At 43.6% G+C, this 12,109-nt stretch overlaps 1 protein-coding gene and 2 long non-coding RNA genes across 4 annotated transcripts in view; 2 read left to right on the top strand and 1 right to left on the bottom strand.

The window, feature by feature from the left end:
* The window catches only part of LOC310717772, a 162,486-nt gene that overhangs the window by 134,851 nt on the left and 15,526 nt on the right, over positions 1 to 12,109 (bottom strand). The window lies entirely within an intron of this gene.
* The window catches only part of LOC310717488 (neuropilin-1a-like), a 90,165-nt gene that overhangs the window by 67,656 nt on the left and 10,400 nt on the right, over positions 1 to 12,109 (top strand). For both annotated transcript variants that reach the window (XM_083525616.1, XM_083525615.1), the window contains exons 13-14: positions 59 to 525; positions 610 to 706. In XM_083525616.1, coding sequence (XP_083381742.1) covers positions 59 to 525; positions 610 to 706 — 564 coding nt within the window. The remainder of the gene's footprint in view (positions 1 to 58; positions 526 to 609; positions 707 to 12,109) is intronic.
* LOC310717847 lies at positions 3,855 to 4,675 on the top strand. The gene is made up of 2 exons (XR_014530976.1): positions 3,855 to 4,138; positions 4,370 to 4,675. It is a non-coding gene; the product is annotated as an uncharacterized lncRNA (long non-coding RNA).

The raw sequence follows: 12,109 nt of genomic DNA, 5'->3' as shown, positions 1-12,109 counted from the left end.
GAAGGAAATTTGGATGGAATGTATCCACTCATAGTTGCTTATGTTTGGCTGTCATCAGGTAAACCAGGAAACTTCATTTACACTGCCCTGATCAGTGAATCACTCTATCCAAAGAAAAAGAAGCCATTAGAACAAGAGTTAGGGAAGGCATCTGAGACAGGACAGAAAAGAGAGATGGAAAGAGAAAGAACTGCAGAGGTGAAAAAACACAACGGGATGGAGAGTACAGTCAGTTTGGCAAGGTTGATCAGTTTGCCCATTACGTCTTATGAGGAAGACCTGTGTGTAACATTCTGGTACCGGTTCACTGGAGAGAACGCAGGTGCTCTTCACATTTGGCAAAAGGCATCGGGAGGAGGTAAGGGAGTAGAAGGAAAGGGAGACCTGCAGGAAGACGGAACAGATAGACAAAAGTATGGGAGGAAGGTAGAACAGGAGGTACTGCGATGGAGGAGGGAATGGCAAGAGACTAATTTCTGGAAAGAAGGAAGAGTTCTGATGCTCCATGCTGATAGGCCTTACAAGGTAACTTTTTTATCTCCATACCTCAACAAACTTGTGTATGATGTTATCATTTTTAAATATAGTATCTGTGTATATATCTGATAGGTGATTATTGAGGGTGTTGTTGACAGCCAACTGTCTGGACATATCTCTGTGGATAATGTGAGAATTGTCCCTGAAATTAGTGCTGCTGAGTGTAAAGGTAAGCCTATAAACCCTTGAATAATTTGATTCTGCCACACCCTTGTGATTTTGCCTCTTCTCTTTTTCCATTAGGGTAATTCTTGTCTCCATTGTACTTGGCAATCTGTTTCTGTTCAAGCTCAAACTATTTATTAAAATTAATAAATTACCAATTTTATCATCATTTATCATCTCATTTATAATCAGCATAAACATAGACTTCAGTGACTGATCTCACATGAAGTCTGTGGTTTGATTTTAAGCTTTGGTTACTTCTGTGCAGAGTTCTACTTATTGCTCTTATGTCTAGGGTACTACCCACCTTAAATACACTGTTCTGGTATGGGCAATGCTTGATATGATACCACCTCACTGATATGTGATGTTTTAATCAGTTTTTTCTTGGATTAATGCATGAAAATACAGGTGTTTATAATAAGGGATCAGTGGTTTTATATAGCTTGCCATAAATAATCACAGCACCAAAGAAAATTAAATTTTTGCTTACTGCCCAAAACCAGTGTGATTCAGAAGAAGAAAAGAAATATGTAAGATCTAATAGAAGCCCAGATAAATACAAAGGGGTATAACCTTATCGCACTTCTAAATGGCAGAGCAGGTGGTAGCTCAGTGGTTAAGGCATTGGACTTTGGATAGAAGGGTCACAGGTTCAAATCCCACCACTATCAATCTGCCACTGCTAATCCCTTGTGCAAGGGCCTTAAACCCTGTTCTGGATAAGGGCATTTGCCGAATAATGTAAATAGACAAAGTGTAAATTATAAAAACTACTGTATCATTGATAATTCTAATAGTTTTTGAATGTCAATGATTCTTACAAATATTTGCTGTTCTAACATCCTAATAGAAAAGTTGTGCATTGATTTCTCATACCTAGTTTCTAAATAATAATAATAATAATAATAATAATAATTATTATTATTATTATTATAATAATGTTCCTATTTGACTTCCAAGATATCGATTCCAAGTGTGCAATGATTTGCAAATCTCATAAACCCATATTTTATTCACAATATAAAAGAAAAAATTAAGTTTTTAAATTAAATTACATTTAAAGAACAAGTTTAAACTGAGGAAATGTAACTGAGGAATTTGAGGTAACTGAGGAATTTTATGGCTGCAGCACATCTCAAAAAAGTTTGGATGGGGCAACAAAAGTCCGGAAAAAGTAAGTTATTGTTAAAAAAAAAAAAAAAAACAGTTGGCAAAACGTTTAGCGACTAATTAGGTTAGGAATAAGAGATTAAGATGGAGAGCTTTGCCAAAACCGAATTTGCCATGTCATCCACAAATGGAAGTTAAATCTGGCTCATGCCAAGAAGGCATGTTGGAACATCAACCAAGAAATTCTGCCATCGTCTTTGGGCCAAAGCTAATTTAAAATGGTCTGAGACAAAGTGGAAAACTGTTGGAAAACAAATAAAAATCAGAACCAGGTTTATTAGTCAAGTGTGTTGACACCAGTGTTGGGCAACGTTACTTTTAAAAGTAATGCATTACAATATTGAGTTACTCCCCAAAAAAGTAACTAATTACGTTACTGAGTTACTTTTTATGGAAAGTAATGCGTTATATTACTTTTGCATTACTTTTGCGTTACTTGTATCTCTTTCACGCCTTACAGGTGTAACAGGTGTAATATACAGTGAGGAAAAAAAGTATTTGAACACCCTGCTATTTTGCAAGTTCTCCCACTTAGAAATCATGAAGGGGTCTGAAGTTGTCATCGTAGGTGCATGTCCACTGTGAGAGACCTAATCTAAAAATAATAAAAATCCAGAAATCACAATATATGATTTTTAAACTATTTATTTGTATGATACAGCTGCAAATAAGTATTTGAACACCTGTCTATCAGCTAGAATTCTGACCCTCAAAGACCTGTTAGTCTGCCTTTAAAATGTCCACCTCCACTACATTTATTATCCTAAATTAGATGCACCTGTTTGAGGTCGTTAGCTGCATAAAGTCACCTGTCCACCCCATACAATCAGTAAGAATCCAACTACTAACATGGCCAAGACCAAAGAGCTGTCCAAAGACACTAGAGACAAACTTGTACACCTCCACAAGGCTGGAAAGGGCTACGGGGAAATTGCCAAGCAGCTTGGTGAAAAAATGTCCACTGTTGGAGCAATCATTAAAAAATAGAAGAAGCTAAACATGACTGTCAATCGCCCTCGGACTGAGGCTCCATGCACGATCTCACCTCCTGGGGTCTCAATGATCCTAAGGAAGGTGAGAAATCAGCCCAGAACTTCACGGAAGGAGCTGGTCAATGACCTGAAAAGAGCTGGGACCACCGTTTCCAAGGTTACTGTTGGTAATACACTAAGACGTCATGGTTTGAAATCATGCATGGCACGGAAGGTTTCCCTGCTTAAACCAGCACATGTCCAGGCACGTCTTAAGTTTGCCAGTGAACATTTGGATGATCCAGAGGAGTCATGGGAGAAAGTCATGTGGTCAGATGAGACCAAAATAGAACTTTTGGGTCATAATTCCACTAAACGTGTTTGGAGGAAGAAGAATGATGAGTACCATCCCAAGAACACCATCCCTACTGTGAAGCATGGGGGTGGTAGCATCATGCTTTGGGGGTGTTTTTCTGCACATGGGACAGGGCGACTGCACTGTATTAAGGAGAGGATGACCGGGGCCATGTATTGCGAGACTTTGGGGAACAACCTCCTTCCCTCAGTTAGAGCATTGAAGATGGGTCGAGGCTGGGTCTTCCAACATGACAATGACCCGAAGCACACAGCCAGGATAACCAAGGAGTGGCTCTGTAAGAAGCATATCAAGGTTCTGGCATGGCCTAGCCAGTCTCCAGACCTAAACCCAATAGAGAGTCTTTGGAGGGAGCTCAAACTCCGTGTTTCTCAGCGACAGGACTGACTGATCTAGAGAAGATCTGTGTGGAGGAGTGGGCCAAAATCCCTCCTGCAGTGTGTGCAAACCTGGTGAAAAACTACAGGAAACGTTTGACCTCTGTAATTGCAAACAAAGGCTACTGTACCAAATATTAACATTGACTTTCTCAGGTGTTCAAATACTTATTTGCAGCTGTATCATACAAATAAATAGTTAAAAAATCATAAATTGTGATTCCTGGATTTTATTTTTAGATTATGTCTCTCACAGTGGACATGCACCTACGATGACAATTTCAGACCCCTCCATGATTTCTAAGTGGGAGAACTTGCAAAATAGCAGGGTGTTCAAATACTTATTTTCCTCTCTGTAGATAATTGCCATTAAGAAATAAGTTATATTAGGGCAAAAGACGTGTCTTAAACATTTAAAATGCTTAATAACTTCTTAGAGAACAATAAGATGATCGACTAAATTTTGACCACAAGGCTGAACACTTTCCAGTCGCACTCTTCTGTACACTGCTTTTCAATCTGCCTTCGCCGTCAGAAATGTAACTATCGTTCGTGTATATAAGATTAAGGGTGTGGGCTGCACACCGGTTATGTGGAGGGAGAACCTACCTTTCGATTTCATCTCGGGAAACGTCGTGCAATTCCGTAAATATGACCTCGTCCTTGTCTACATCATTCTCTGCTTCATCATCAGCTTAAAACATTCTGAACGCTTATACAAAGTTCGCGCTATTATCAGTGACCGTGGCAGTTTATCTTCCCACAAAGAGCAAACGAGCTGTGATGGCATCGTACATGTGTCTCCCACGAAAAACTTTTATTCTGAGCAGTCAATAGATCTGCAGTGGTAGAAAGTCGGCAAAAGTTTTCTATATTTCTGTCTCCATTTCCATATATGCAACATTGCATACTGTTGCATATATTCAACATTACACACACACACACACACACACACACACACACACACACACACACACACACATCTGTAGTGCTGTGCTTTGCATGCAGATGTTTTTTTTTTTTTTTTTTTAAGTGGTATTTTTTGCAGTTGACAAGAGCTTTTCACCAACACATAATCTACACCTAACCATTATTCCTTTCTCCTTTTCCTCGACTATTTCAAAATAATAAGAATACTTCCATCGCAGTAATATAATGCCCTGGTTTGCCATCTCTGCTTCTGACCAGCTTCTATTCCCGCGGCTCGCACGTATGAGTGCGCGATTCTACGTGACTACGTTCATTTTAATTCAGTATTTATTTTTTTATGCAAAATAATTTAACGGAAAAGTAACTCGCATTACTTTTTTAAAACAGTAACTCAGATATTAATGTGTAAATTTATAAAGTAATGCGCTACTTTACTCGTTACTCCAGAAAAGTAATATTTATTACATAACTCACGTTACTTGTAACGCGTTACCCCCAACACTGGTTGACACACACAGGGAATTTAATCCCAGCTGTTGGTGACTCTCGAAAATACAGAGATAAATAACACTATTCATTTATAAAATCAAATCTCCAACAGGTGTTGTTAGATTTTTATCATGCCCAAAACGAAACTTGATTCATGGAGAAATTTTCCATACGACCTGTGATGCTCCGTAGTGCCTTTCTGAATTCAGGGAAGAAGAAATACACAGCACACAGAATGTAGCAATGTTTCCTCTCTTCAGTTTATTGCAGGTGGCAGACACGTATTTATACACACAGGATGATACAGTCCACACACACACACACAAACACGCACACACAAAAGGCTGACCTAAAGTCGTTTTCCTGTTTAGACTAGAGGATATACCAGTCCGAGATTTGTGAGCCTAGATAAGACTCTCTGTTTACCTTACAGACTAACATCGTAAATATCCTATAGACACTGAACGGACAAGGAAATGTGTGTGAGATAGTGTGAAAACAGTTTTAACACTAACAGGTGTGTAATTCTTACCACTTTTCTCCTCAGGCCTCGCCCTCCATTCACAAACCAGTGCTCGGCCATGCCCCCGCTGCCACAATATTGTTCTCAAACCTGCACTAAAAGATGTTGAAATCATCAACAAAGTCTTTGTTTGCTTCTGTGGGGAGGGGTGGTCTGCTGTAGTTTGCAATATCTTGCAATATTCCACACTGATGCCGGATTGTTACTTTTTTAGAGTACCGTAATTCCGGACTATTAAGTGCACCCACTGAATTTTACAAAGATATTTATTTTGAACATAAATAAGCCGCACCTGTCTATAAGCCATCTACATTGAAACTAATTAACTTTACACAGGCTTTAACGAAAGACTATCTGTTACACAGTGTAACGGGTGAAATATGTTGTGGAAATATGTTGTGGCTCCTTTAAGAGCAGAGCGGCATTTTGGGAATAGCCTGCTGCTGCATTTTTCCCGGTATTACTGCATGTGTGCAAGACCGAGGAATATGTCCTTATTATTTTCTGATGCTTATTTCTAAGTTTCTTTGACTAACCCGTAGCGCTGTTGCCAAGAAAAATAAAAAAAGCACGAGTTTTGGAAACCTGTCTGTGCTTCTATGATTTCTGTTGCAACTGGAGTTAGCGAGCTATCCCTTAACCCTGACTCAACACGTTACAAAGGCTTGTATCTAAACAGTAGCCTACCAAGAAACTCATTGTTCACTGTCTTCCTCCTTCCTTTCACAACTATTTCTCTCGAGAGTTTTTCTTTTGGCATCGTTGTGCGTTTAAAAATCACCATCGGTGGAAGTTTTTTCTCCCGATGCCGTGCAGCTCAGAACACAGGTGAGGTGCGTTTTTCCGTTTCCAGTTGGAAATTTCATTGGTCTAATGTTATGTCGCTCAGTTCTTTGGCTTGAAGTTTGTAAAACCGGGAAAAACCCAGAAAAAATCCATAAATTAGCTACTTCGTTGTTTAAGCCGCCGGTTCAAAACGTGGGAAAAAGGTAGCGGCTGATAGTCCGAAAAATATGGTAGGTTCTTTTGGCTGTTCTGACCTCATTTGTCAATAGGTTTCTGGCCTGCTTATACAGGGTTTTGTCCTTCCGTCTGTAGGCATGTTGACATTGTTTAAGTTTGGTTGTGAACCATGGCTTCTTGTTACTGAATATGCAGAAGGTTTTGGTTTGCACACACGTCTTCACAAAAACAGTCAGTTCATCTAGACTGTCAGTTTCAGCTTCAAAGACACACCAATCAGTGCAGTCGAAGCAGTTGTAGTTCTTGCTTTGGCTCACTGGTCCATCTCTTTACTGTTTTGACTACAGGCTTAGCAGAGTTAAGATTCTGCCTGTATGTTGGAATAAGATAAACTAAGCAGTGATCGGGTTTCCCCAAGGTTGCCCGGGGTACAGAGCATACTGTAGGCATCCTTAAAAATTGTGTAGCAGTGAATCAGTGTCTTATTTTCTCTTGAAAGAAAATTAATATGCTGCCTGTATTTTAAAAGTTTAAGTTTTATGAACAGTTTTTCCAAGTGTGGGCTGCAGTATTTATTCAGCACTGTGACATCTGTACACCAACGTTAGTTAATGTAGAAGCAGATTGAACTAAATCTGTTTCTGATGGACCAGAGATGGGTGAACCCAAACAAAGACATTCTGTATACCTTACATATTCGCATTGTAAAGATCCTATAGACACTGAACAGACAACATAGGAATATGTGTTTAGAAAACTAGTGTGAGGCCCTTCTTAATAGTAACAGTGACTGAGCCAAGTTTTGGTAAAACTGAGAGAAGCAGAGCATGCAAAGTCTTTGTTTGTTCCATTAAGAAGAATCAGTTTGTCTATTTTGCTCAGCAATGAGCAGAGATTTGCCAGGTAAATCAATAGAAGTGCAGTTCTAAATCCATGCAGTCGTATCTTCACTTGCGCAACAGTGAGCTTCCGCTGCCGGTGTCTCCTCCATATTCCATAGAGAGCAGCTGCTCCTCCAAACAAGAAAACTTTCTGGGTTTGTTAAAACTAGGGAGGAAGAATTAGGAGTGAAGTGTAAGTTATCAGTTTAAAGTAACCAAACACACAGACAATAAACAAAAAAAAAGTACTAGAGGGAGTCGTGCCGAGGCTGCCTTTCGAGACACAGGTCATTTGAATTTTTATTTCCTTTTGATAAAAATGGACTCTACGTCCTCCAGACTAAATAGGAGAGGGACCATCTGGCTTATCAGCTCTCATTTAAAAAAGCTGCATCTCTGATAGTATGAGAGTTCATTAGTGTCTGTGGAATGGACAGCTTGCACATTTGGAAAGACTCCATCAATGCTGAACGGTATATACAGGTTTTAGAACAACAAATGCTTATACCCAGAAAACATCTTTTTCAGGGGAGGCCTTGCATATTTGAGCAAGACAATGCTAACTGCATACTGCATCCATTACAGTAGCATGACTTCATAGTAGAAGAGTAGGGGTGCTGAACTGGTCTGCCTGAAGTCTAGACCTTTTGAAAACATTTGACGCATCATGAAGTGAAAAACACAATCAAGGACACCCAGAACTGCAGGTAAAAATCCTGTATCAGACACATATGGTACACTATTCTTCTCTCAAACCTTCAGCAACTGGTCTCCTGTATATGGATGTATATGGACAGAAGGCTATGACCGTGATGCTGGAAAACAGTGGAAAAGTGGAAAACATGGTCCTGTTCCAACAGGTCCTTTAGAGACTTGTTGCAACCATCTAATTCAGAAAGACTTTATTTTTTCTTTAAAATGGTGTATTTTCTCAGCTTAAACATCTGATATGTTTTATTGTGATTAGAATATAAGATTTATGAGATATGCAAATCATTGCATTCTAATTTCTTTATAATTTTGCACATTGTCCAAACTTTTTTTTAATTGGGGTTGTAGGTTATTTTAATTAGAGGTCCTGTAGTAATGAGTAGGCAAATTCTTTGTTTTTGTTATTAATTGAAGACATTTGGGTTTGAGAAAAATATGAAAGGATAGATCAGTGTTTAAATTTTCAGAACTGTGTCTGTTACTGCAAAATCAGATTGCATATAAAAGTAAACTGCTGGCAATTGCACTAAATGAAAATGATGTTAAATGCCAGTTCAGCCTGCTAGACCATGCACTGACTGCCACATATTGCATAGTACAAGAATAGTTTCTTGCACTTTGTTTTTACAAGAAAAAATAATGTGCCTTATTTTACTATTTTATGACGTGTGGTTCTAATTCAGCTGCTTATGTGTGTATATATATATATATATATATATATATATATATATATATATATATATATATATATATATATATATATATATATATATATATAAACATCGTATATATAAACATCCAACATTTCTGGTGCATTCACTGGTAACCATGTTGTCGGCCTAAAGTTTAAAGCTGTTGTTGTTGAATTGTGCAATCTCCTCCAAAGATCGGAGGCTTAGATTGATACCATGCGACTCTATTGATTGTAGCCTATTTCACTGGGCATTTCACCGGGATATGACACTGTGGTATACAAGCTTTCAATAAAAGTGTAAGCCTTGGTGATAATCCTTTGATTGAAAAGCAGATGTCAAGGGTTAAAAGGAATTGCCTGAGACATGAAGTCTACATGACACCCACCAGATGTTACAATATATATATATATATATATATATATATATATATATATATATATATATATATATATATATATATATATATATATATATCGTCTCTAGGTTACGACCGTAACCATAGTTCCCAGAGGGAACGAGACGCTGCGTCGAAACGCTATGGGAACGCCACGGACTTGTCCTGCGGAGGTAAATGTCCAGTGCTCGTACTGGACACAGCCGGTGCTGTTGCTCCTGTTCGGGGGCTGCATACGGAGGAGGGCAGAATGCCTGCAAGACGACAGGACGTGAGGGAGCCGAAGGCACCTTAGGCACGTACCCAGGTTTCGGGTAGAGAAACGCCCTGGTCATGCCAGGGGCAAACACCAGGCGGGACGGGGCCACAGACAGTGCCTGCAGATCCCCGATCCTCTTCAGGGAGGAAACCGCCAAGAGGAAGGCGGTCTTGACCGACAGAAACCTAAGGGCCACATCGGCTAACAGCTAGAAGGGGGGCTCAGCCAGAGCCGCCAGCACAACAGCCAGATCCCAGACAGGCACTCTGGGTCGTGTCCCGGGCCTCAGCCTCCGGGTGGCGCAGAGGAAACGTGTTTCACCAGTGGGTGCCTGCCCAGCGACTGCCCCGCGGGCGGGGTGCCATAAGCCGCGAAACTGTTCCTGCAAAAACTACAGAACTGAACTAAACGGGCAGTTAACTGAGTCCAAACCACGGTGCACACACCATGACGCGAACAGTCGCCACCATGCAGCATACGACCTCCTCGTAGAGAGAGCCCTGGAGTGGAGAAGGGTGCCAACTACCTCGGTGGAGAGACCAGCCGCTACGAACTGTGCCCCCTCAGGGGCCACAGCCACAGCCTCCACAACTCCGGGGGGGGGGTGAACCAGGGTTCCGCCCGCCTGTGAGAGGAGATCCCTTCTGGGAGGGAATTTCCCACGGAGGGCCCTCGAGCAGGGACACCAGATCCGCAAACCATGGCTTGCCCAGCCAACGAGGCGCTACCAGGAGGAGACGGACTCCTTCCCGGCGAACTCTCTCCAGAACTCCAGGGAGCAGAGCAATCGGGGGAAAAGCGTACAGGCGTAGCCTTGGCCACGACTGCACCATGGCATCCAGCCCTAATGGGGCTGGGTGAGAGAGAAAAAGAACCAGAGGGGACAGTGCGAGGTCTCCTGGGTCGCAAAAAGATCCACCTGGGCTCTGTAGAACCTCCGCCATACGAGCTCCACCGTCTCGGGGTGGAGTCGCCATTCCCCAGGCCTCGGGCCCTGCCTCGACAGGGCGTCTGCTCTGCCATTCAACCGACCCGGGAGGTAAACGACCCTCAAAGACAGGAGCCTGTCCTGAGACCATAAGAGGACCGCTCGCGCCAGTTTGTACAAGGGGCGAGACCGGAGACCCCCCTGGTGGTTGATGTAAGAAACCACCGCAGTATTGTCCGTCCGGACCAACACATGGCGATCTCTCAGGGCCGGGAGGAAGTGCTGTAACCCCAAAAACACTGCCATCATCTCCAGGCAATTGATGTGCCACGAGAGACGTGGGCCGCTCCACAGACCCTGGGCGGAGTGGCCACTCATGACCGCTCCCCACCCCGTGAGGGAAGGACGGTCTTTCCAGACATCCAAGGCTCAAAGGGCATGCCGCGAGACCTTGATAGCACGATGCGGGTCTCCCCTGAGGGAGAACCCCCTGCCCCGGAGCCACCACTGGAGGGGCCTCATGTGCAGGAGCCCGAGCGGAACTATGCTGGATGCCGCCGCCATGAGACCCAGCAGCCTCTGAAACTGTGGCTGGCCTTCCCGCACTCTCCTGACGGCGGCGAGGATGACCTCGACCCGAGCAGGCGACAACCCTGCTTGCATCCTGGCCGCATCCCACACCACGCCCAAAAAGGCGGTTCTCTGTGCCGGAGAAAGCACGCTCTTGCCGGCGTTCAGCCGAAACCCGAGCACCTTCATGTGGGCGAGGACGACATCTCGATGCCGAATCGCCTGACGCTCTGAATGAGCCAGGATCAACCAATCGTCGATGTAATTCAAAATGCGGATGCCCTGGAGCCGCAACGGGGCCAGTGCTGCATCGACGCACTTCGTGAAGGTGCGGGGCGAGAGTGCCAGGCCGATATTGGTATGCCACGTGCGCAGGAAGGATGGCGACGTGAAAGTACGCGTCCTTTAGATCTATCGTGACGAACCAGTCCCCGGACCTTATCTGAGTCACGACCCCCTTGAGGGTGAGCATCCTGAACCTGAGCCTCCTGAGAGAGTGGTTCAAGGAGCGAAGATCCAGAATGGGACGCAACCCACCATCCTTCTTCGGAACGACGAAGTACGGGCTGTAGAAGCCTGACTCTTGAACCGAGGGGGAACCACCTCGATGGCCCCTTTCCCCAGGAGTGTGGGCACTTCCTGTTCCAGGACCAGAGCCTGCTCGGCTCTAATAGCGGCTTAGTAGCGAACATCGGAGCCTTTAGTGACGAAGCCACGCCAGGAGAGAGATAGCTGGCTAGCGTCTCTTCAACATGCGGCATCGCCCCATAGCCGAACGCCTTAGCCCCAACCACATTCACATAGAGCGAGGAGTGGCGAGACGAAGAACGCGCTGGTCTCCCAGGAACTGGACACCTCGGCATGCAGATCGGGGAAGAACGGCAGGCCCCGGCGCCGAGGAAGCGACACAGGATGCAGAAAGCGCTCATCCAGCTTACTGGGTGCGCGCTGTTTCTGCTGCTCCACCGGCCAAGCTAGATCCAGCTTAGCAACGGCTCGTGTCACGACCTCGAGGAGTTCCTCGTACAGCACAGGCTGCGAGGACTCCACGGGCTCGCTAGCATCCATCAGCTCACCCTCCTCGGAGAGAGAGACATGTAATGCCGCGCTGCTCGTACCGGGAGAAGAAGCAGCCATCGGGCCTGCCTCTCCGATAGAGCCGAAGCT

This window comes from Silurus aristotelis (assembly GCF_946808225.1).
Source record: "Silurus aristotelis genome assembly, chromosome: 22".
NCBI lineage: Eukaryota > Metazoa > Chordata > Actinopteri > Siluriformes > Siluridae > Silurus > Silurus aristotelis.
The sequence above is the reverse complement of the archived record's forward strand: the minus strand, read 5'-3'. Positions and strand labels throughout refer to the sequence as shown.